General features: G+C 33.9%; 1 protein-coding gene across 1 annotated transcript; it reads left to right on the top strand.

Annotated features, from left to right (window-relative positions):
• LOC128992833 (protein Aster-B-like) lies at positions 1-27,068 on the top strand. The gene is made up of 12 exons (XM_054416576.1): positions 1-129; positions 735-921; positions 2,331-2,434; positions 3,107-3,283; positions 4,141-4,290; positions 19,630-19,774; positions 20,613-20,777; positions 22,094-22,215; positions 23,546-23,738; positions 24,608-24,968; positions 25,712-25,829; positions 26,754-27,068. Exons 1-12 carry the CDS (start codon positions 1-3, stop codon positions 26,880-26,882), a joined length of 1,980 nt encoding a protein of 659 aa, XP_054272551.1. The 3' UTR covers positions 26,883-27,068.

Below are 27,068 nucleotides of genomic sequence, written 5' to 3'. Positions count from 1 at the left end.
ATGGAGGACAGATGGAGGGATGTTATCAAGTCCAGCTCCTTTGTTAACATCAAGATTTTGGAGTTTTTGCTTTACGTCGTTTTCAGTCACTCTGATGGAACCAAGACAGTCGAAGACAGGAAATGTAAAGTCGGGTACTATCGTAGATGCTGGGGAGAATACAGAGCTGAAATAAGATGAGAAGAGATTGCATTTGTCCTCAGCACCTCTTGCCTGTCTGCCGTTTAGGTGAATAAGCTGGGGAATGGCCGGTGACTTCTTAGCATTGATAAAACCCCAAAAGACCCGGGGATTGGAGATGTTGTTCACAACATTTGATAAATATTCCTGGTAGCATGCTGTTGATAGGTTTCGACACATATCTCTCAGACTAATGATCAATGAATAAAAAACTCAAATCTATTTTCAATGAAAGATCCAAACTATTTTCTTAGCTTTTTGTAATCCAGAATATACAGTAAATGGTAGATTGTCTGCTATCATTGAGTCCTTAAAAAAATCTGTTTTTAAGGGTAACTTTCTAATATTCTTAAGTTCTATACTACTGTACTAAAGATTTAAACTACCAGAAACCCTAGGCTTTTAGCATTGGAACATCCTTGAATTAAGTTTTACGTAAAATACACGTCCTTTCTGGAAATTTAAATCTAGTTTTTGAAAGAACTTCAAAACTCATAGCCTAATTTTTTAAAACTCAAGAGTATGTTTTTTACTAATTTTGTTATAATTTACAGGAAAACAGTTCTCCAGATTCCCTGTATGAAACCTCAGGTCAAAGAGCGCCATTGAAAAAGAGACACAGAGAGAAAAAGAAAAAGAAGGCACCTTGGTACAGTGCTTTGTACCCCACTTATAAGTCCAAATGTGAGGATTTCAAAAGAATTTTTAAAGAACTTCCTTCTGATGAAAGACTAATTGTTGGTAGGTAAAATTACTATCCTACTTTGTAGCTTTAATATTTCGGGCTTGGCTTGGCCTTAAATGGTAAGTTAGTAGGCCTAGGCCTAATCTGTTTTTAGTAGGTGTCTATGCCAATGGCATTTTGTATGAATAGAACTCAGGCGTTTTTAATGGAAAGCGCGACCTTACCCTCAAATTTGTGTGTGTGTTGAATTGAACTCCTCCCTCACCCAAGTCTGAAACGCTAACCGCAAGGCTTGCAACACACCCACACTATTCTGAAATTAGGCCTAATAAATCACTTTTAGTTTGTGTCGTTTGATAATTTCTTCCTTTTGTTACTAACTGTTTTACGATCAGGAATCTTTTAGCGACTTTACTTTGCTGTCTAACAAGGTCTACTTACTTGCATCTTAAAGCAATATGAAGGCCTATAAATGGACTAAGGTTAAATATATAAGGAGTGACAATACCATAGTCACATTTTCAATGTTCAGGCCTATAGCCTACTAGTTGCTTTGGTTTATATCATAGTGAGGAAGTATAATAGAAATTTGTGGTTCTTTAAATCTGCTGTAGAAAACATTAGTTACACATCCACCTTTGATGGCTAAACAAAACTGAATTATATCAATTTGGTAAATAATCTCTTGTTTACCATAATCAGCTGTGTAGCAGATTTTAATTTGCTCAAAATGCAATCAGGGGTAATATTGACCATCTGAAAAACTGGTGCAAGTTTTTTTGTCACAATATCTTTTACCTTCCGTCGAGAACTTTTACCTGAAGAAACTGTATTGTTAAAAAAATTAAACCACACTTCATTACATAAAACATTGAATATGAAACATTTTAACATTTAAACATATAATATTTACAAGGCACTAATGGCGAGCAGTGAGGTGAGTGAATCGGAAAAAAACTCATCAATTGAATAGAAAACCACCGTCTTTTAGCCACCACACTAAAACACACTGAAAGTGGTTCTTTTAAAGTAGGGCCCTAGCCTATCATCACTTGGAAGTCTGTTGAACATTGTCAATGCTTTGAAGTTGTTACCAGCCTGCACCTCGGAATGTCCAGATTATATCTGCTTCTTATGTAGTGGTCATGAATTTTGCTTCTGAAGGTGAAGGAGGCCTCTTCAATGAAGACCAATATATACTCTCCAGCTCAACCTACATAACACCTTTGGGGGGCTTAGTAAAAAATGATTTAAGTAAGTAGTCCTTTGTGTTGGCTGGATCCATGATCCACCTTTAGGTACCATTCTAATTCCATCCCAACCCGGCTTTTTGCTTTTTGTGTTCTACCCGAATAATCAGATACATAGACAGAAAGCACCCTCATTTTGTAATTATTGATAAAAGCCTCAAGTAACTTAAGTTGAGTTGTGGTAATTATTTTTGTAATAGTAATTTTTTTTTCAGACTATTCCTGTGCTGTTCAGAGAGATATATTAATCCATGGACGGCTCTACGCTTCCCAGAACTTCTTATGCTTTTATGCCAACATTTTTCGTTGGGAAACCCAGGTAGGCCTAATTAACTTTTATTTTATGATATTAACTTTAAGTTAACACCCCACATAATGATCATTAGTGATTTTTTTCTAGTTGAATATTTAGCTCATTTGATTTAAGCAAAAAGAAGTTAAGGCCTACTGTATTTAATTTTATTTACAGTGTAGGGACTAAACTATAATCTACCACTTTTACTTGATAAGTAGATTCTAACCCTTCAGAGGCCGTGTGATGGAGGTAACCTCGAGATTTGTTTTTATTTTATATACAGAAAGTATTTTTCTGTATCTAGCTCTGTGAGGGACCGAGTACCAACCATCTTCCTTGTAGAATTATAAGACACTATTATTATACCCCTATGACTTTATTTTTAGTTTTTGTCATGTTCAAATGACACTGGAGGTAGCCTCCAAGTTCTTTACCAAGTCCCGTCTCAGCGAGAAGTTAGCTCTCGTGTGTGCGCCTCCACATAGGTTTCCGATTGACTTTCAAGAGTAAATTGTGCATAGATTAGTTATTTTGTTGCATTTGTTGATTTGTATTAGTTTCAGACTCCAATGTGTACTGTGGATTTATTATTTCCAGGAAAAAAAATTGTAGACTATTAGAGAGTTTTGAAAAGGGATTAGGGCCTACACTATCATAGTTAAATTATTCAAATTTGACTTATTTTTTTAATTTTAGATAACTGTCAGATGGAGAGATATTACTTCTCTAACAAAAGAAAAGACAGCTCTGGTGATACCGAATGCAATATTAGTCCAGACAGAGTCGGAACGGTATTTCTTTGCCTCCTTCGCCACTCGAGACAAGACCTATCTTATGCTTTTCAGAATATGGCAGCATGCACTTATGGATCAGGTATGTTTTCTCTCATCTGTTAATCTTAAAATAATTTGAAACACACAGTTTAGCTTTATCAAAAGTATAATTATTCTTACAATTTTAAGACCAACAAAGTGAAAAAGTAAATAATCACTGTCACCTCTTATTTTTAAACTTCAAATTCTTAGAGTACCACTAAAATACTGTAACATCTAATGTTGTTGTATGCCAACTAAATATGCATACAAACAAGAGTTCATATATGGCACGAGATTATAAGATAAGACTTATCGTATACCTATCTACCTACCTCAGAATGTAAAAAGAAGTTATCCCATATTATTTAGTCTTTTAGTGAACTTCTCAAAGTAGTTAGTTCAAATAGAACTGGTTGACTGAATAAATTATATCTATAAATTATATTAATTTTTATATTTAATTCAGATGTCAATTCTCAAGGTTAGTTTGGTTTACATGTGCTATCGCTATAACTGAACTTAACTATTTACTAACAAAAACAACCATTAGCCTAGTCCTCTTGACATTTTACAAAAACTTTAGTTATATAATAACATTCTTTCATCTGTCTCTATCGGTGGTGGGTCTATGATCTTGTCAAGGGCAGGGGATATTGGGTGGTTTAGTGTTTCCCATGAAAGGAGGTGGGTTTTAAGACAAAATGTATGTTTACATTTATTTTTCCAGGGTCCATTTAATGGCCTTTAGTCCCTGTAGCCCCCCCCCCCCTTGAACAGGCCACTGGTCTCTCTGATTTTACTCTTTGCCAATGATGCTTCTTAAGAAGAAATAAACTTTACTTTGGAATAGTTATAAACTAGGCCTAAGTCTTTGTAAGATATCTGAACAATGCCTGATCTACTCTTGTTTGACAGCCGATGCCTGTTCCGGAGTTGTGGCACTGGGTGCACGTCTGTTATGGGGAAGAGCTCGGCCTGTCCACCGATGATGAAGACTACGCTTCCTCCATGGCTGTGGTCGGGGGAAAACTGCCCTCAACTCTAACCTCGGATTCATTTTTTGAGGTATGATAATTATAAAATATTATATTTTCAAGAAAAAAATAAATTCTGTCGGTATTTTCTTATAATGCTAGTATGCCATGACGAAGCTTTGGTGTTTAAATCCATCACTGTTTTATTGGATTTGCCTTTCAGTATTTTCGTGAAGACCATTTCTAATCAATTAAAGATTAGATAAAATTTTCTAATGGTAACGATCAAAAATTAATTGTCAGTCTAGAAACAAACAAATATAAAAATCCTCAAAACATATCACAGTGTTACCACCAATCTTCTTAAAGTGTATCTAGGATGATTTCTATTTCGTGCAATTACTTTTTAAATTTGTGGCTCGCAAGACGAAGGGAGTAAAATACATAGGCTCATCATAATATGTACTTACACCCTTCGTCTTGCAAGTGTCAAATCATTATACAATTTTTTTCATAAAAAATGTATATTTGTATCAAGTTTGTATTAAATGAAACGAAACATAAACATATTATTATTAAAATTGTAATAAAATTTAACTTTTATTTTGAGTTAACTTTTGTTTGACAAACTTACCAGGCTATGCTGTTTTTATATCGGGAATATATACATTGGAATTTTAAGAGTAATCTGAAGATTTTAAACACTAATTAGTCTACAAAATGTTTAGTTACTAGGAATACTGGTTTTTAGCAAAAACTAAAACATAGAATTGATGGGAAATATCCTTTTGATTTTCTTGGTTGCTGAGCGATAATTTTTCCGCGATCTTAAGAGATGATGATGATGTATCCGCGATTATGGGAAATTCTCTCACTTTAGCTGCGTTCGATGGATTGTATACATTGTTGATAATGTTTTTGCCATCATGGGCGATGTTCAAGATTTTGCTGCAATCACAGTAGACAATGCAAGCAATGTGTCTTCATGATCAAGGTAGATGAGCACGATAGTCCTGGGATCGTGACTTATAGAGACATAATAAATGTACATCACACAAAATTTGTAATATATAGGCATATCTAAATATTGCTTTCCTAATGGCTACTGTGCGAGACTATGTTAGAACATTGGGACATATATAAGTGTTTGTTCATGAATTATTTATAATTTTAATTGATGTGTAAAGGATTATTATACATTTTCCTTAAATTATTAGAGAATAAAAAAAATAAAATGTTTACCTCCAAGAATACCTGTGACAACATATTCCTACCATCACTTAACAATAAACCATAAATAAATAAACATGATCAATGACTCAAATATAAGTGGGTAGGTAATGTTATTTAAAACCAAAAATAACCCAAAACTGATCCAGCAAAAACTGAACGGATACAAATTGCAACCCACACATCTGTATGTTAAAAATATAGTTTAAATTCACAATTAATTCACATATTTAAAGTTGATTGAATTTTTCCAACTAAGTAAAACCAATATTTTATGGGACAAACCCAAATTGTTGTCTCTGCCGGCCTAAGCTATACTAGAACTAATCTGACAACTTATCTTGCTACAATTACACCTGGATGACAAACCTCTCAAGTGAATTGTAAAAATACATTGTTATCAGTCTTTTGTTACATCTAACAACATATCTTCAAGGGTATCAGTTAAACTTATAGAGGAAATACTAAAACTGTCACATAGTTGAATCAAACAAATAAAATATTTGATTTTGTTAGTTGGAAAATTATTATTGTTTTAAGAGCATGCCGTAGTTTATGGAGGATAAAAATTTGAAATTCTTTAGCCATTTTTTTGTAATATTAACGAGTTTTGTGGTAGCCATAAAGGACTTCCTATTTTATAATTTAAATATCATATTCCTTTAATGTAAAAGTACTAATGGGAAAAAAATTATAGAGATTAAAATGGATTTTAAAAAATATATTGAACAGTCCTGCATTTCTTTAACATCAGATTCATTTATTTACAAACGCCACCGCTTTAAAGGACGTGTAATTTCAGGTCCATGTTCAACCATAAAACACGGGTAAAGCCAGTTTCTCAAGGTTAAATGGTCTGTTTGTAATTTTTTTTGCTGCACAGTCATGAATTTCCTCATCATCATTTGACCACTATTTAGAAACACCATACTGTGGATGACTTGATAGTCGTAGCACTTATTGTTGAGCAGTCGAGTACAAGTTAGACTCAAGGAGCTTGATTGGTCGGTATCTGTAGTTAATAACATGCCTCCAACTGATTTATTTATCTCCTCTGAGCTCTGCCAATCTCCCACATATTCGTCCTCGGACGCGCCGCGGATAAACCATGTGCTTTTTCCTGTTTTCCTGCATCAGAAAACTCAAGGTAAAATGTTGATGATTTGATATACTATAGCTTTCTATTTTAATTGTCAAAACACAAAAATGATTAGTTTACCAAGCACCACATAAATACAATACTCTTATAAGTTGTATGTTTAAATAAACAAAGGAACATAGAAATATTTTTTTGAGAATACAATCAGGCAAATGGAAATTTGCTTAGTCTGCATGTTTGCTGCGGTGGAGGGATTTTTATAATTCATTTCCTTCAACACTACTTCAATATAGTTTTTATGCTACATTTGGATTCAACTGCTCACGGGACATTCTTTGTCAATTTTGAAACTATATGATGCTGTTGTTTTGCTTCGATGTATTGGGAACATGAATTGACTTAAACACGAACGTTGAGTTTTGACATTATTTTCAACATGTAATTGCATTTTTTGACTCTGTACTTCTTATTACTTTGTGCAATAACAGAGGAGCATTTTTAGTTTTCATTCTCTTGGAATTGGCCTAGGTAATTAAACAGATATAGGCTTACGCTAATTTGTAAAGGAGTAAGATATACAAAATACCCCCGCCGCAGCAAACCTGCAGACTAAGCGAATTTCCATTTGCCTGATTGGATTTAGACTAAAATGTCTCCTTAAAAATATCACATTTATTCCCTATTTAAATAGAATCAGTTTAACACATACTTAGGTTTGCTGCAACAGGGAGGGTAAAAGTGTTTTTTTTATGTAAAATGTTAATAGTTAGTAAGAAATAAAAACATTTTCCAAATTTGGGCAAAATATGTTAATAAACAAGCACACTACAACGGTTTACTTATTCTCCATAAGAATAACATGGGAATTTTAAATTAAAATTTTTTTGGAATTTTCTCCGTAACCATTAGGCGCATTATAACGCTTCGATATAGTAAATTATTTGTTTTTTTAAGCTCTACAAAATAGTTTGGAAAGAAATTTCAAAATTTTATGTTTTTTGGGTCAAAAATGGGAAAAACTAATTTTTACCCCATAAAAGCCCCCATAAACCCCTGTTCCCATGGTCCGATCATGCTGGTTCGCAAACTCGTTCGAATAAACGTAGGTTTACACGTTTGTACCAAATTTCATCAAAATCGGATCATTTTTGCTCGAGTTATCGCGCTAACGGACACATATATATATATGAATTTGAACGGATAGTGTTTTTGGCCTCTAGGGACCTCAAAACGAAAAAAAAAATCGGTCCCGGGTCCAGGTCTTACCACGAGTACTACGGTAATAGCTTATTCCCTATATGGGAAGTTCGCTAATAAAATTATCCTGAGGATAGATTATTATTGTAATTATAACTGTAGAGAGTAGATAACTGGCTAATTAATGGAAAAGGAAAAACAAATAAATAAATATTTGTCTAGAATTTCTGGAAAGCTAGATCAATTTATTTTGAACTTAAGTAGATCTACAACTATTCTTTCTCAACATTGTCAGTAGAGGTGGCCGTACAGTTTTAATTGTAAGCCAAGAAGTTGTGAGATTCACCACTCATAAACCACTATAGGATACACCATTATTCAGCATCCAAAGTCAATGGTTCTAGCTACATTACACCTTGGAACACAACATAATATTTCAGATATTCACCACTTTGATTTTTAATATCAACAATTTTACATAGATTATAGTTCTGATCTAAGTATTTTCTAATTAATTGTGTCATTCTAAACAACACCAAAAGTTATGTGATATTTAAACTGTCTAGTTATCTGTAAAAATTAAATTACAGTAAGTACAATTTTTATTCCAACTACATCAATGTAGTGAAAATCAACTTGTTGAATACACTTCTTATACATGTTGTCTGAACTGTTTTAGGGATTTTTGGTTTTAGTTTCTAGAACATCCAAATGTCGTACGTCCAAAAATGTAGGCTAAACTTTTATTCTCAAACTTCTTTTGTTTATATTCATTCAATGCCATGACAGTCAACCAAAATCCATATAACAAAGAAGTCTTGAACTAACATTACAGCACCCTGGATCGTTTATCAGTGTTTAACCAACAATACTTGTGAGCCCAATGAGTGAGTAATGTGCAGTCAAGGTCGTGTGGGAGAGAGAGAGTGTGTGTATGTGTGAGCGTATGCGTGTGTAGGTGAGTTCTGATCCACATACAGCTGATCACACATGCTCAATGTCAGGTATCTGATCACCGTCCCTCAGGTGATTCTTATCATATCTTATCTGTAACATGTTACCAACCATGTAAATTAACAGAGTTTACAATTTACAGCTGATCGTAACTCGATGTAACTCGTGTGGGGCTGTTAATTGAGTTACCGGTTAAGGCTTGGTGTTGCTGTGTGGTCATGGGCTGTAACTGATGCTGTTGAATGATTTTGACGTTTTGGTTGTAAGACAAATATTGTATTTGTTTGTTACCCGTGTTTGAACTATACAGGGTATTCCAAAAAGGGCTTTACAGCTTTGATAGTTTTTAAAGTTTTACCATTTGACTTACACACCCACCTAAAAAAAATCATCTTTTTGTAACTTCATCAAAATAACTAACTTAAATTTTCATAGGTAAATGTTAAACAATTGATAATAGAATATTTTCAAAATTGTTCCTTATAAGAAATGTCAAGATTAACTTTAAACACTTATCTTCAAGTTCAAGTTTAACAATGAAAAGCACAAATACTATTTAAGATAAGAAGGACAAGTAGTGTTTGTTTCAATAGTTAGTTTAAAAACATATTTTATCATACAGTCTGGTGATTATTTTATAACTATTTTATACAATTTAGTTTCATATAAAGCAACAACTTTTAATATTTCTTTATAACCAGTTAACTGTTGAGTCTGTACATGAGCTATCATAATCAATTGCCTACTTGATTGCTAATAATTGGTCAATCAGGGAAGTATTAAATCTGCAACAAATCAGCTGTTAAGAGTCATCTGTTGACTACCTTGTCTTAATATGACTGTGCAAAAATTTAAACATAAAATAAGTGTTTACACGAGACCAGTAGAGCAGGCAGGTAACCGGGCATGTTACTTGCCTCTAATGTATTTCAAGTTATCTGAGGCAAGTAACCTGCCTGCCAACTAGCCTTGTGTAAATATAGCTTTAAACAGGATTGTATTTTTTTAAAGGAAATGTTACAATCTACCCAAAACTTCAAGATCACAATGCCATCTATTTTCCAACTCTTGAAGCATTTTGTCAAGTTAGCCTTTAAACACATTATCAAGGAAATAGAAAATTAATATTTGCAATTCTGTGGAAGGAATGCTTTTAACTTTAAAAAATCTTGTTCACATTTTAGTTAGTTTAATTCTATCTACAAAAATAAAAAATAATAATGGAGTCTAGGAACATAAACATAATGTGCATTAGTAGTTAGTTTTTCCACTACATTGCAATATATTAAACCTCCAATCAAAAAACTGTATTTCTCTTTACTTTACAACACAATCAAAACGTAAGCATTAACTATTCTACGGTAGTTAGTTTTTAGTATGAATTGAAACTTGTGTTACAACTCATTTATTAACTTGTTACCAAAGATGGTTGTGTCCTTTAAGATAATCAGGATAAATGAGGTTAAATATTCTCATTTCATGCCGTAGTAGCCTCTGGATCACTAAATTTAAGCTAAACTGTTTAGGTTACCTCGCTTCGAGTGATCCTTTTTTTAGGAACACACTTAGTTTCAAACTTCTGGAGTCCATATGACTGGCCATTTTTCTGTATTATATTCATTTTTCGTATCTTTGTCGTGTGTTTTCTACAACGGCAATGACGGATCTAGCCAAATCGGATAGATGACCTAATGTTTTGTCACACCTGATGATGGACTCCAGAAGTCTGAAACTATGGTAGTGTACTATTTAAAAGGATCACTCGATAAGGCAACCTAAGCCATTTACTATCTCTGAAATATTCTCACTGCTAATTTAGAGAAACAGTATTCTTTGTGTTTATCTGTTGATGAGTGTCTCTAATATTGTAGGTATACATCTGGCCTGTAGACTAGTCTCATACAACTAAAGATCAATTGAGCTGTGAAGTAATGAGGGTGGCTGAATATAACCATAGACTAAGTAACACAAGTAGACTTCTCATCCCATTGTAAATTTTGAAGCTTGTTTTTCGTTCTAGTTCATGTACGCCGACACTGATAGCTAGTGTATGCAAAATTGAGTTTATATTGTTTTAGGGTTATTTTCATGATTTTTGCTTTACCGTTTGGTTTATAACTAAGAGACCAGTTATTGTTTATGATTAGAACGTTTTATTTGGTTAAACAAGGTTTTAAATTACTGAAATGGCAACAAATTTTAAACTAAACACGACATCTACAGTGCAACGTACAGAACTAACAATAAAATTGGCTTCAGCCATAAAGAAGATAAAATCTACTAAGGGAGTATGTTTTATCTATGATATAACTAATGTTATATCGTTGATATACAGTAATACTAAAACATTGTTTCCCCAAACGTTACATGAAATGCTTCTTGCATTATTATTTTTTTTTTTTTAAACGTGCCTGCTCTATAAGTAGATAGTGAGTGCTTGACTAGTAATCAAAAGATCGCCGACTCGATTCTGAGAAAATCTAGTACATTCTTGATAGTTCAAAACTGGACCCAGGTTGATCATTGGGCTTTTAATAAACATTCCTGTCTAACAAAACAGTTGTTCATAGTAACAAAGCTAACTTATTTGGTTCTACGCTCATCCCGCAGGCATGATTTTTATTTCAATTGGAGTTCCGGCATGTATGGCGAATCATTTGATTGGCTGGTCCAACAGTGACAGATGGCAGATGCAGATATTTGATATTTTAACTATATCAAGTATATAATGAAACTGTTATAATATAACCTAACTTACCAAACTTGGTGATAATGAAAAAATCAAATGGAGGTTTACTAATCAAATCGATATTTGTAATCAATATTATGGTAGCCAAGTTAAGAAACTGTACCCGAAGACGTCACTGTTAGATCAGCCAATCAAAAGACTCCATTCGCCCTAAATGCCGGAACTCCAACTGAAATAAAAATTATGCATCCTACAGTGATGTTCAGTTCAGAATATATACACAGAATGTGTCACTGTTTAAATAGCGTAAGAAGGGACCAAGCGAGGGAATTAGAGAGATATTGGTTTTTGACTTTGACTTGACTGTAAATATGTCTGGTGAATGAAAAAGAGTCTCAATGATTTGCGTCTATTGCCGTTTGTCAATATTCTTGGAAGAGTATAGAATCAATTGACTATTCTGGCAGAAGACACACGTCACATGTCAATCCAAGTCCGGTTGCCTTTAGGTCATAAGGTCAACAACATGCTGAAGGCATATTTATACAGCCAGTCGAAGGATCTGAATGTATTAATATCATTGTCTCTTGAATAATGCAACACTTGTTGTCGTCATATAGGAGTTTACTGTCAGGATTTGGATTGAGTTTCTGGTTTGTTCTGGGAATATAAGATTTTATAAGGAAAATTCTACAGTTACTTAAAAAAATCTTTGTTAAAAATGTACTAAACTAGCTTCTGTGTGCGTGCTTCGCAACAGGAAGATGTACTATACCGCCTAATCCAAACACTTGTTAAGTGGTTCGAATTTATAAACAAATACCCCCGCCGCAGCAAACCTGCAGACTTAGCGAATTTCCATTTGCCTGATTGGATTTAAACTAAAATGTCTCCTTAAAAATATCACATTTATTCCCTATTTAAACAGAATTAGTTCAATGAGTACCTACTTAGGTTTGCTGCAACAGGGAGGGTAAAAAAGTTTTTTTTATGTAAAATATTAAAAGGTAGGCCTACTGCGGTTTAGTAAGAAATTCATGTATTTTCCAAATTTGATCAAAATATGTTCATAAACAAGCAAACTACAACAGTGACTTATTCTCCATAAGACTAACATGGGAATTTTAAAATTACAATTTTTTTGAATTTTCACCGTAACAATTAGGCGCATAATAACGCTTCAATATACTAAATTATTTGTTTTTTTAAGCTCTACAAAATGGTTTAAAAAGAAATTGTGAAATTTTGTGTTTTTAGGGTCAAAAATGGGAAAAACCTATTTTTACCCCATAAAACCCCCCATAAACCCCCGTTCCCATAGTCCGATCATGCTGGTTCGCGAACTCATTCAAGTTTATCCCGCCTTACACCTTCAAACCAAATTTTATCAAAATCGGACAAAAATTACTCAAGTTATCGTGCGGATGGACACATATATATATAAATATATATATATATATATCTATATATAGATATATAAAAATTTGAACGAATGGTGTTTTTGGCCTCTGGGGACATCAAAATGAAAAAGTAAATCGGTCCCGGGCTTAGGTCTTACCATGAGACCTACGGTAATAGCTACTTCCCTATAGGGAAATTCGCTAAAAGCCACCAAATTTATACAAATAATAGCAGAATGTCCAAAGGTAACTGCATAAAATTTAATAAATTGACTTCCCTATTTTAAGAAATAAATTCTATTTTGCATTCTAAAAAAAACATTGTATAAAGATAAATTTTATATTTTGCCTAATTTGATTTTAAAACAATTTTGCTGTTTGAAATCATAATTATTTTTACACACTTTATTTTTCCTAATTGGTTTTAATATAAAACTACCTATAGTTGATAATAGATATTTTTTTATTACAGTGAATATAAACTTTCACTTGTAAAAATCTCTGAAGTGTGTACTCTCCAGGTTAATAAAATATTTTACTTTTCAACTGTTAAATAAATCTTTAAAAAAAACTAATAAATTAAATTATCCGATAAACTTAAAATGATGGAATTCTTTGGTGAAATATGTCAGCAATAATTAAGTGTGACTTAAGTGTGAATTAAGTGTGTAGATGAAACTCAAACACATATCTTTGTCATTAGAAAGATAAAAAAAAACTATAAAGTTACAAAATCATGTGCATGTAAACTTCAGCCCAACACCAACCAAGCAGTTCCTTATCCAGTTTTAGCAGAGATTAGTCTCTGGAGTCCTGTTTAGTCTTGTTCAGCCACTGACATGGTTGGGTGCAAAATAAAAAGTAAAACTGCCAAAGTTCTTACTTCGTCTATATTAAACATTTTTAACGGCTCTGCACAAGAAGGATTGCCTTTGCAGGTAGAATTTGGTTTTCTGCAGGTAGACATAAGTTAGCTTTTAATTAAATTGTAGTTTGATTTAAATTATTTTGGATTGAGGTTAGGTCTCATGGTTTGGTTTAGAGATATTTAAAATGTATCATTTTTTACCTTGTGCATGTATTTTAAAAGTTTTTTTTAGTTTGAGGAAAATAAATGTTTAGTTAATAAGTATCTGGAAGGAGCTTGGCGCAGGAAAAATAGTAGGCCTATACCGTAAAAGCAGTTTTTAATAATCGTCCTGATTAAGATACCATTGAAAATTTAAAGAGCAATTATATTGCTGTTAGTCAATTTAATATGTTTCACTATAGCTGCAATATTTTTAAATCGTGTTTTTCAATCTGCCATATTTACACAGCAAAATATACAAACATGATGACCAGTTGACATGAAACTATTAATATTCATAGAAACATGATTGATCAGTTTACAAACATGATGACAAGATTCAAAACATCTTTTGATTGTGTTATCACAAAGTTGGTCTGGTACAGATTAATTAATGTGTAAGCCAAGCGTTATCATCCAAATTTTTAGTAAACAGGAGAAGGTAGTATAGATAGTGGTACAATAGTAGTGTATAGATGAGAATTGTTTTCTATTAATTCACAACTTTACCTGTCCCGTGGCTTGTGCAAATAATTAATAGCCATATCAGGTTATTTTTATTTACACTTGTTTCTTTGAAAAGTTCAAAATCCAATGATGGAATTAATTTTATTGCAAATTAACTAATTATAGATATACAAAATAAATTTGTTGTTAAATTATCTTAAAACTAAACTTGATGATTTGTTAACCATTGACTCTTTTGGAGCACACGACCCAGTACTTATACCAGAGATAAGATTACCAAATACTCTTACTTTCATATTAAAATATGGAAGCGGTTACAACTTATTTAATTTATTTTGAAAAAAAAAAAATTTTAACCATAAATTTGTTGTATACTGTATTTCATTTTTTTATAGCTTATTTTTGCTGTGAAAATTGTATATTTGATCTACAAGTTACTTTTTAATTATAAAATTTAGCTAGCCCACACCATATATTGGCTCTCATATATTTAATTGTATAAAATTACTTTTAACATTCTTTACCTACCAATTGCTTTTAAAATTATTAAATGATTCCACCCCATTAGCTTGCAGAATTTATTTGTATAATGTTGCTCTTGTTTGATTAAAACAAAAAAAGTTACTAAAGCTTCAAACAAATATAATTTTTCTGATACCATAACTCAAATTACTTTATATATTTTCCGTAAAAACAACTTTGCCCTTTACCCACATTAGGTTTGCCTCATGGGTCCCGTAAATGGACATGTAATTCTTATAACAGTACCTTTCTGGCTCCCCCCCCCCCCCGAATACCAAGTAGTTGGTGAGAGGAGGGGAGGGGACAAGACCACTCCTCTAATCCTGTATTACTTCTCAAGGTCAGGATTCTGTGAGAGCATCTTGGGCCTCAGCTGCTGTTGTGTTTGAATGTTTGTCAAGTTTGCCGGTAAACAGCTCCCACCCAGCCCTTCCTTGCCCCATGTCCTTTGAGCCCTTTTACCTGTTTGAGGATTTACCAAGGATCATGGATACATGTTGATGCTACAATATTTTGAGAACTTGATAGTTGTAATGATAATGAAACTTATCACTAAAGCACTTGGCTTGAGGGAGAGCTTTAGAAGACCAAAACTGGTGAGTTTGAAAAACTTTCATGTAAATATTAAAAATTTAAATAAGCTTGTGTTTGTTTTTTATAAATAATTAATTTCTTGTTCATTTAGTTTTTTTGTTAAATTTAGCTAGTTAGAAATAATTAATTTTGTCTGTTGTTTCGTGTCTTGTTACATTCAAAATTGTATCTTCAGTAAATTAAAGTACAGTGTACGGCATTTTGTAGGTAATATTTTAACACTTGGTTTTGTTAATAAGTACTTTGTTAAAAAAAAACTTCTCAAGTCATTAAGTTAAATATATTTTAGTTTAAATGAATGTAATGTGTTTAAAATCTATTCCTGTCGCTTTCTTAAACAAATTCATGCTTAGTGTTAAAACTGCTGTAAATAATAGATAAAACAATATGAAAAATGACCAAGTTCAAATTTTTTGACTAAACTTTAAGGAGGATAGGATTTACAATGCAATACTGGTACGTGCTTTTTACTCTGTACTTTTTTTATTTGAGAACTAGGAGGGTTTTAACGATTTCTTCTCAAAGTTCAATTGGTTTTAATTGGACTCAACTATTTGTATTTTAGGCCTAACTCCTCACTTCAAAAGTTAATTTCCCTTCTTTTATAGAAATGAAAATATACAAATTATTTATTTATATATACAATATCCAATATCATATGGATTATCCTCTGACACTGAACACTTTATGTCTCCAGGAGTTTTTTCTTTTTTTTTCTTTGGAAATTTTGATTCCTTATGGTGAATTATCCCATTCATTTTCCCATAGAAACCCATAAAATAACAGAAAAATTTAATTTTGTCAAAAATGTCCTGATGAATTTTGATAGATATTTAGTATGTTATAGCCCTGAACAAAATGGTACAAATCCCATTTCCGTAAAAATTACGGTTAAAAGTTATTATAAATTGTGTTATTTTCCCATTAAAAGAACTATAAAATAACGGAAAATAGGTTTTTTTTTATTAAAAACTGTTTTGATTAAAATTAGTATGTTATGGTCCTTATAACTCTTAACAAAATAGTACAACCCCCATTGCTGTAAAAATTACATTTCAGAAGTCATGACAACTTTTGTGATTTCCCCTATCAAATATCAAAGTTACTCCTCACTGCTTACCCATGATAAAGGTTCTTGACAAGCTAATGGGAGAAATTATGTGTCAGATTGCTGATAGGTACCGTTTATATTAACTAATAACAACTTGAAAATGACAACGGAACATCCATCCATCACTCCATCTAGTTCTAATTCTAAGATTTTTGTCAGAGATAATACCTATTACCTATTACCTATTGTATTAAATTTTAAGTTTACTATCAATCAATCAATTTATCGAGATAGGGACACCACTTTAACCCAAATATGGGTGAAGATTGAGTGTAGAATGGTGTGTGATGTTCTGTGTAGCTTTGTTACTGACTAAGATCAGCTGTTTCATCAGTCAGGATAATTTATTTTAAGCCCAATGAGCAGGGACAGCTGGTTCCAGTTTCAAACTATCAAAAAGCTACTGACTTTTCTGTTTTCTCAGGATCGAACCGGCGACCTTTTGATTGTTAGTCGAGCACCATTTCAGCTACCCAGCCAGTATAAACCATGACTTTTTTGTATTTAATTTCTCAGTTATACTGACTTGATGTGGATTTTTAAATAAAATTTAAAATAAACTTAAAACTTTCAAATTGAATTAGATACCGGTACCGGTACTGTTTGTTGTACAGTGTAGATTGAGTACTATACGTAGTAGTAGTTCCAGTTCTATTTGTAACAAACTAATGTTTACATCAGAATTTCCCTTCCCTTATCAAAACCCAATCTCCTCCAATTGAAGTTCCAAACACACGACATACAGTACCTACTATGTGTTTGTACATGTAGATAACAACCGTGTACCTGGAGTGCTGTTTCACTTGTTCGATGGAGTTTTCCATGTTTTACAATGATTACAAGATTGCGGTTAATGTTAGTGTTTTATTACAAATACCCTGTATTAGTGTTTAGCTAATATTTTGTTTGGATATGCTTGGATTTGGTTTTGTTTGGTAATAAGTGAAGCACTCTGTAAATTAGATTTAAAATATTTGGTGGTTTAAAAAAATCTGTAAATGTTTTAGGTTAGATTTGATTTGAACCCTATTTGGCTGTAGTTAAATGGATGAGTTGTTTTGTTTTTGAAACATTGTTTGGGTTTTTCATCCATAAGCCTCTGAAGTAGTTAGGTTTTCGAAAAAGATTTTTTTGTAGGACCTATACTTAACTAGTGAAAATCCTTTTCTCAATCAATTTTGGTATATGAATATAATTGTAATTAGACTTAAAAGGCTTTTTATGGCCTCTTTTTAGGGATTTTCGTGTTCATGTGGTGATGTTTTGTGGATTCTAGTATTTTGTTTATTGATGTCTGTTTCTTTCACAATCTTATTCAAATTAAATCTTCAGTATGAGAAAAAGCTTCAAAGGTACATCTCCGCTTTGTTAAAAAAAATTGTGAGTTTGAAGTTTTTGTATGGTTGTGAGCTGTAACAAAATTAACTAGCCTACTTAAAATACAGAATGTTAGATGAATACATAATTAACCGATGGTATAATGTATATATGCAGACTTGTTAGTTATGTAATAGCACTTTGAACCCACAAATGTGTTAAAATTTATTAGTTTATCACGTTAGGCTTAACGCTACTGCAAATTATCTTGTACGAAAATTGTTTGACGTCAGAGTGTAGTATTCCTAGATTCATCAGTGTCAAGCTTTAGAAAGGTATTTAAACTGATAGTTATCTATTAAAATCTTCCAAAATTAAGATTCTAAAATTAAATCCGTAAAGTTCCAAAATTGGAAGACACTGAGTAAATATGGCTCATTTCTGGAGCTTCTTGTTTTTTTCTTTGTGAACCAGTTTTTCATATTTGAGAATTGTGGTTTTCCTCTTTTGCTCCGTTTCTTGACAACCCACAACGCATTTGGAATTTTCTAAACTTCCCGTTTTCAATTTTTATTCCAAAATAGTTTTGGATTTTAACGTTCATATCTGTTACTTTGGCAGAATCTTGTTGATAATTTAGTTTATATTTTAACACTTAAACCATTTAAGTTATAGGTAAAAGGGGGAAACTTAGCTTGTACTTTGGAAGACAAAAACTTCCAAATCCGTTCACAATCTGTCTTAAAAAAAAAATGAAATACCAAAACACACTTGTCATTTCCAATATCAGCATTTTGGGCCATCCTTTTAAGAGAAAATGTAAGGCCTCTGTTGGGTCCACACAAGATATATTTACAATACTATAGTCCGTTTGAGGGGAAGTTTGCCCACCACTTTTTTCTGCTTAATGTATTGCAGTTGATTGATGTTTTGACAAATCTCAAGTTGAGCTATGCTTTAGAGGTATGATAAAGAAGTGGAGGGGAGAGATTTCCAGATTTCTTCCCATAAAAATGCCTAAATTTTGTGAACAGTTTAATAGGCAAACCTTTAGGTATAAAGGTAAAAGGCTACCATCCTAAGTTAGATTGATTTTGCTCGAGTAGATTGTGTCCCTAGGTCATATGATGCACTTTTTACTCACCCCATTGCATGCTTCAGTGCTTGTCAAACTTCAGGTACCAGAACTAAATGAACATCAATATCTTGCCTTTGTGCTCTGCTTGAGACTAGTCTCACCGGCCCCAAGGGTGTTTCCTTTTAACCTAAGATTTTAAAAAGTATTTATTTTTTACAAATACTAACTGATGTAAAAATTATGATTAATTCTTAGTCATAGTCAAGTAGAAGCCACAGAGAAGTAAGATACAGAGGAAACATTCAATGGTACACTTAAGTCGTGTCTAGCACCAGTCGCTTGTGTCTAGTGCAAATTCCTTTGGTCGTATCTTCCCGCTCTCCTCCCCCCCTCACCATCACGTACCACACAGCACTTACGCTGTGCAGGAAGAGCCTGTGCACTACAACTGCTGTTGTAAACAATAGCCAATCGGGCTCTTCCCGGCTCGGTACTGGTATATTTCCGCCCCACCATTCCAGAGCTAAAAGTATCTTACTTCTCTTTGATATGTATAATACTAATACTTTGATTTGTCTTAGAAGTTCAGTGTTAATGTATACTTTAATTATGATATTACTTGCAACTTAAACGTTTTCAACATTTAAAAACATAAATTTGATTTGATTTTATTCCAACGGACATTAAATTGTTTTTTTCCAGGAGAGCACGCAGGGCCCGAAGAAGAGGCAGGAAGGCAGGGAGATGCCGGTGCCGGGGGAGGCAGTGAATGGAGCAATGTCTGGTGCCGGAGACAATCTGCCCGACCTCAGCGACTCTTCCGACACCGAGGATGACAGAAACACTGGTGTGTCTAATTAAATATTGTTATGCGTTATCTTATTATATAACCTTCTTATCTCTTTTTAAGACCGGTGATAATTGGTCAAGAAATTATCATCTGGTGTATAAAACAAATTTTAGATAAATATATACTAGGGCTGTTCGGGCAAACTAGTTCAAATCTGAGACCAACGTCCTGTTCTTCACTTCATTGCTGTCATTCCAGCCAGTTTCCACCCATATGCAATGATTATTTTCGTCATAGTATCCACCATGTGAGAGAAAATCAACGCTCTTGTCAAATTTGTCAAATTTGAATCACGTTCTATGATTTGATTTCTGTGAAAAGGAAGTCAACCTCTATTGAAATTAGTTGTTAGTTACCATGTGTCTGCAGAAAAGGGTTTAGGTTTTGAAAACGTCCATAAGTGGCTTTAGGGAGTTCGCAGAATACTGTACACGCTTGAACAACGTGGATAAGTGTTAAATGTGTCCATCAAGACAGTGATTCAAGTTGAGGGTTGATGAAACTTTGCTTGCTGGTTGGCCTATCCAAGACTACCAGGGTATACTTTGTAATCATTTATAGCCCTATTTCCTATCCTATTGACATCTCCTATTACTTTTGACTCACATTGTCATCTACAGGAAATATTCCTCTACCTTTAGTCACTGCCTCAAACGAGACTGATCAGCTGCAGTTTAGCTGCAGTTTTCCTCCAAATAGATTGTATAAATGTACATTTTTACATTAAAACTAAATCTACTAATTAAATGATTTCAACACAGTAAATTTACAATCAGTAGTGTTAAGTATATGCATTTCATAGAATTTATAGAAAGATTTTTTACCAATGTTCCAGTTCCTAAAGAGAGTTCCAGGCTAGATCCAGTGGTTTGTCCGTTGACTCACGAAGGGAAATTGTTGTTGAAGGAGGTCCTTCCAGGAAACGTCAATGATCTTTTTACGCTTCTCTTTACCTTCAACGACTTCAACAAGAATCTCATGGAGTCTATGAAATACACAGGTACTGATCAGGCTTAGTGTTACCTACTAACTATGGAGTTTTCCTCTGTGTGTTATACGATATCATACATAATTTAAATTTAGAGACATACATAAGTACATAAGTAAGTACATGAGTACATAAGTAAATTTAAAGAATAAAAAATTATATCAAACTATGTCCTCCCATTGTGACGCATAGCGGCACGCTATATTTTTTATAGTGTGTGCATTTCGCGAAGCCGGGCTGCATGTTCAACTCGTTGCCTGCCGCGATTGCATCAACGTCTCTCCCCACTTCCCCACCTACGTCGACTCCTCTCCTCCTTCTTGCTGGACAAACCTCCACACTGAAAACAACCCGAAAAACTCCGACCGTCTCTCCCGTCATAAATGGATAAGTTTATTTGTAGTTAGTATGTAGGAATATAAGTTCAAATTATGCTTGGCTAAGTCAGGTAACAAGCGGGGAGCCCTTCTGGTTCGCCCGACCATTGAGATGTAGGAATTTACAACTTAGCCGGTTGGTTGCCCTCTGCAACCAACCATTCGAAACCTGAAAACTAAACCTCATGTTCCCAGAATGTAACTTAATGGGTATAATCAATTCATACATATTTCACATTCAGTATTCAATTTACATATCATTCATTCACTCATCAATATTAGTAAGAAATTATCCAAGTTCAGTTCATAGTTGGAAGGATAGGTTAATACTTAAATAGTTAGTTCAATTAGTGCAAATCAAAGCTGGCTAGGCAAGTGTTCTGATCTGGGTAAAAGGTCTCCGTCCCTCTGGTCCCCAGCAATCTTCCTAATTTTATTGGTAGCAGATTCAGCACGCTTAAATTAAGTTTGGTCCAGACACACCTATTCCTAACCTATTAGCATTACCCTGTTTATTCCCTCCTGATTACCCGAAATCCCACCGATCTCCCTCCCCTATACCATACCATAACCCCCTTATCACCTCACCAAACGGCCCCCGGCTACACCATTGCAAACGCAAGGCTTGAGTATAACAACTGCAATAAGCATTTTATACTTATATGCCAACCCCGTACGAAGGACGGGTACTCTGCTAGTGATGTATAAATAAGAAGAAACTACTAAACAGCTCTCAGTTCCCAGAGGTCTTTGTGTCATTAGGGTTGTGGTTGTGCCACCACAAAGTTTTCAACCACCATTACAATTTACCTTTCTCAAAACTTTCATAGCTTAGAATTTATTCTCAGACATTTATCTAAAAGTTTCTATTAGGTCAAATAGTATAGGTATGTTTAAATAAATGTGTGTTAAAGATTGTAATCTTTTCAACACTCCAAACATCTGTTTCAGATATAAATGTTGCGGATTGGGAGGAAAACTCAGACACAGCCCTGAAGATGCGGATCATCACGTTGACTGTGCCAGTACATCAGCCTGTTGGACCAAAAACATGCAAAGTCACCGAAACACAGGTACAGTAGACCTTAAAGACTTTAAGTTGTATGTTTTGTGGCCTCACTGATTCCTCATCAATTCTATTTTGTCTTCTGTTGTGAGAAGTGTAGTCCCAAGTCATTGTGCTGCAACAAAGCAAACTTTTTCTTTTCACCCTATTCCTGGTCTGCCAAGTGGTCTTTTTCCTTCTGTGTTTCCAAAGTAGACCCTCTTATCTTGATCATTGAAAGATTAATTTTCTTTGCTCACCACAATCATGCCCAATTCAATCTATAAGCCATTGTCACAATACCTCGGGTTGTATTTACATTCTTAACTCTCAGTTATTCCTGAACCTCCTTACATCCTGATCGAGCAAGGGAAGAATTTTAAGTCCAGTAATAATTAGTACTAAGTTGGTATGGACAAAATTGGATTTTTAGTGTGAGACGAGACAAGATAGAATTTTTATTTCTTATAAAATTTTGAGACGAGATCAAGACGGGATTTCCCTTCTCATACATAACAGGAAATGCATGTTCGACATTATAGCTTGATTTTGTAATATTGTTAAATAAATACCTACTGATTTACGACAGATGACCGGTTGAATACAAAAACTATAATAATCGGCAAGAATAATTAAAATCTTTTAATTAAAAACATCAGTACTGTATAAAAAACAAATATTAATTAGGCGTATTTTGATTTAAAATAACTGTTACGCTTAGGAAACATGCTGATATCAGTTAGGATATAGTTCAACTATGAAATCTAACAAATTTGTCAGTCTGAAGCATCAGTCGTACTAGTTAAGTGTTAAATTACAATAGTAGAACTTTTAAAAATACCGAATTCACCAGTCTAAAACATCATTCTTACTAATTAAGTATCAAGTAACAATTTTTTGTCTTGTGTTATTTTTAGAATTATTTTGGAGTGACTTGTTTTGGCTATGTTTACAGTAGTAAACATGTCTCATGACTCACACTGCTTACATTTAACAAAACTACTTCTCAAGATTTGCGATACCAAAACAAAAAATTACAAAACAACTAAAGCAATATTTACATGTGAAGAATTAATTAAATAAGAACGCCTTCGCAAAGGAAACACAACAACAGCCCGCTCCGTGTATTGCGGGTATTGCATTGACTTTTTCTAGCCTATCTAACTGTTTTTTTTATGTATAATCTCGTCTCAAAAAAATCTCAATTAAAATTAAACATTGTCTTGTAGAACAAGATTTAAAATTTCCCGAAAATTTCTAGACCAGTCTATCCATAGTACTAAGTATTGTGTTGCTAAATTAGTACCATATTGGTGGTATGTTTTGCACACTAATATTTAAATATCTGTCATGTACAGGTGATGCAGGCGTGTAGTCGGCCGGGAGAGTTGTACGTAATCGAGGTGGAAGCAGTCAACTCTGGCGTCCCTTACTGTGACTCATTCTATGTCGCTACTCACTACTGCCTTACGTGGACCTCGGAAAGTGAAACTACATTCACTGTCCACTGCCAGCTCAAGTATCGCAAGAGTGTCTGGGGCTTTGTTAAAGGTGACTTAACCAAGTTTACTATGGTTTCTTTGTTTACAGTTTTCTAAGGTTGCCTTTTTCAACCTCAAATGTAACTGTGTCTCCAAAAAAGGTATGGGTTCTGTTTTGCTGTGTAGTTAAAATTTTTAGTCTTCAAAAGATGTTTTGAAAACTCTGACCTAAGTGTAAAAACATTAGTAACAATTAACAACCGATCAAAACTTTCTCCATTAATCTAAATGGAGCGCTAGTAAATGTTTTGAGCCTATTATAAAAGTTATCAATGTGTAATTTGCCATGTGTCCTGTAACACATAAAATTTAAAAATCGAGAACCATTGGATCTGTTATCACAAATGTATCTCTAGCTTTTGAATGCAAGTTGTTGCTTCCTCTGGGTTGTGGATTCGCACTAACTCACCTAGTAATGTGTGTTAAGAACAATTGTTCATTAAATTGTTCATTTCCTGAGTTTGTCCCCTGACTGATCTGGAACCAGTCCCCATTTCATTTTCAAAGATGCACCTACCCAAACTTTTAAAAGCCCAATCATCAAAGAGGAGCCAAATGCCACCTACTGCTGTTGTTAAGGTCTTGTTTCTGCGTATTGACTTATTTCAAGATGTTTCCAAGGTTGTAGCGAGCAACAATTGATACACTTTTAGTGGATGAGCATTCCTATATATATGAAATGACATGAATGGGAATTGGTTTGAAGTTGTCTTCAATTGTGAACTCCATTAGTTATGTTTAACGTTATAGCATTTATTTTCTATAATTTTCATGGTTTTTTTGTCACTAAAGTCTCTTTTGACTTAAAATTGTAAATTTTTTAAACTTTAAATTTATCTATTTATCTTTGCATGCTAATGATGGAAATAATTATTACAGGTTTCATCGAGAAGAACGTGTGGGCCGGGCTGGAGGAGTTTTACGAAGCATTGAGAAGTGCGTTAATCACACAGTGTGCCAAGAAGGAACCATTGGCCGAGATAGAGGAAATCAAGGTCCAGAAGGTAGAAGCAGTCACACGGAGTGCACCAATGTTGCATGCTGAGCCGAAAGTGGTCGGCAGTACATCAGCACCGCCTCCTGCGTTCTCTCTAACCAACGACTTGACTCTGTGGGCAATACTGGGCGTGCTAACCGTACTGCTGCTGCTCAACGCAGTCCTCTACTACAAACTGTCCGTGTTGGAAGATTACGATAGAGAGTCGACGCTATCGTCAGTCATCGACTCGCAGATTTTAAGGTAGAAATGTGTAAGGAAAATTGATTAGTTTCAGTCGAACTTGGTCATTTACATATTCGCTTGTATGCCTGTACATACTAATAATTATTGTTATTGCTAGTCTTAGTCTAGCCTTAGTCCCTAACAAGACTACAAGATTGCGCCACTCATCGCCATTTCTTGGCTTAAAATACCTACATTCGTATGGTCCTAACTTCTCCCTGTAAAATATGTTGAATATGTATTCCTTTAATGTAAAAATACATTGCGTACTGTCGGGTACGTGGCTGTTGGTTTTGGTAAAGAAAGACCAATGTTTCTAACCTAATACAGTAACTCTTTTTGAAGCAGAATGCTAAGCTTAAATAATCCTCTTTTGAAATTTTGTGCTAGCTATGAATAAATAAGGTTGTGAAGAGTTGTCATAAAAGATGATAGAAGAAGAAATAGTGAAAGACTCAAAAAATATTTTAAACACATTTTAACATAAAAAAAAAAAACTCAGAGGCTAGGAGTCAAAATCATTCTTACTTAAACTAAATTTGCAGAAGAGCATTTTTCTGTTGTAAAGATTCATCTATACAAAAGTTAAATGTATTTTCCGTAATTTCTCTGTTTTCTCTGTAATTTCTCTGTTAAATTAAAAGGTTAGTGAACTGTAAAGGATAAGGAACTAAGAACTAAGCCAATTACCAAAGACTGATTAGATCAGCTTAGTTGTAGTTATATAGTACACTAATAGTTATTTGCTATTATGTTGGTAGTAGAGAGAGGTCACATGACCAGTGGGTGGCACTACTGAGGTCCCAGGCTGTCCAACATTACAAAGGGGTTCAGCAGTGGAGAACTGCGTTGAAATCAATTGTCTCCTTGCTTAAACAGGTATGTTGATGAGAATCTTGCAGTGCTAGCTTATCACAATCTGGATTGTTCATAGTTTTTATCATGCCTATGTTTTCATAATTTTCCCTCTCAACTCATGAGAACATGAAATTCTTATTAACTGGTACACTACCTACAGTCAGCGGTCACACTCCTCTGTATGTAGAGCAGGGTTTCCACTTTAGGTTAGGGAAAAATCGGGACATGGCCCCCCTCCCTCCTCAGTATCATAGGCTTAAATACGGGCAAAAGGAACCAAAACCGGGACTGTCCCAACAGAATCGGGAGGGGTGGCAACCCTGATATAGTCTCCTGTCACCCAGTAATGAAGGAGTTAAACAAGTTTTCAGTAGACACACACACAGAGTAGGAAAAGGAAAAAGTTATTGTGAAATGTTCTAATTTGAAAATATAAAATAACCCACATACTATACTATCCTGTAAACTTCATCTGATCTATTCACGATCGGTTGCAGATCCACAGGGGTGAATGGTAAATAAGAAGGGAGAAATTCCCCCCCCCCTCCACAATCCTTAACAAACCAATAAAAAAATTCTTATCGTGTAACTGATAAGGCTTACAGGAGAATTCATGAGTTTGATTATGTTTGATCTGCTGCACTCCTGTTTGGGTTGACACCTTAGACCACTCTAATAATCTTCGGAACTTACAGCCTACTGCACGTAGAAATATACAATACTGGTAAACTCAAAGCTTGGCCAAAGATATTTCTAATCGTTGCACCATACTCTCGGATAGAGCATAATATGTTCGGTACTTCTTTCACAAATTTCTTTGAGTTATTCTACAATTAATAGCTAGTGAACGTTAAGTAGTTTATTCTTAATAGCAAATGTATTTAGGGGTTAAACGATTAAAGACTGTACTAAGCCTTTTATCTAATACACGTATATTTTTTCCAGGCTGAAGACTCCATAACTGATCTCCACTCTAGTATTCATTCTGCTGTAAACGAGAGAGTGTTAGAAGCACTGAAGCCACTTTCAAGTTTAGATGATATCGTATTATCAAATAAGCGTAATGAACTGTGATTATTTATCGGTTGTAATAAATTATTAATTGTTTTAGCCCTAATATGTTCATAGGAAAATTTTTATATTTGCACATACAAATGCACCCCAAAAAATGAGTTTGAAACTGTAAATAATTTATATTTTGTAAATAAGATTTATTCTCAGCACTGTTGTGTTGCATTAAAAGACTATATTTGCACTGTT

Source organism: Macrosteles quadrilineatus, unplaced genomic scaffold, assembly GCF_028750875.1.
Source record: "Macrosteles quadrilineatus isolate MER2022 unplaced genomic scaffold, UCM_ALF_1.0 Scaffold_4__1_contigs__length_99947679, whole genome shotgun sequence".
NCBI classification, from domain to species: Eukaryota; Metazoa; Arthropoda; class Insecta; order Hemiptera; family Cicadellidae; genus Macrosteles; species Macrosteles quadrilineatus.
Note: the sequence above shows the minus strand (reverse complement) of the source record. Positions and strands in the feature narration are given on the sequence as shown.

What these genes read in the sequence shown, in the direction of transcription:
- LOC128992833 (XM_054416576.1), top strand. Translation starts at nt 1, where the DNA reads ATGGAGGACAGATGGAGGGATGTTATCAAGTCCAGCTCCTTTGTTAAC. An exon ending in AGCATGCACTTATGGATCAG is followed by an intron (nt 3,284 to 4,140) that starts GTATGTTTTCTC and finishes CTTGTTTGACAG; the next exon opens with CCGATGCCTGTTCCGGAGTT. An exon ending in CCTCGGATTCATTTTTTGAG is followed by an intron (nt 4,291 to 19,629) that starts GTATGATAATTA and finishes GTTTTTTTCCAG; the next exon opens with GAGAGCACGCAGGGCCCGAA.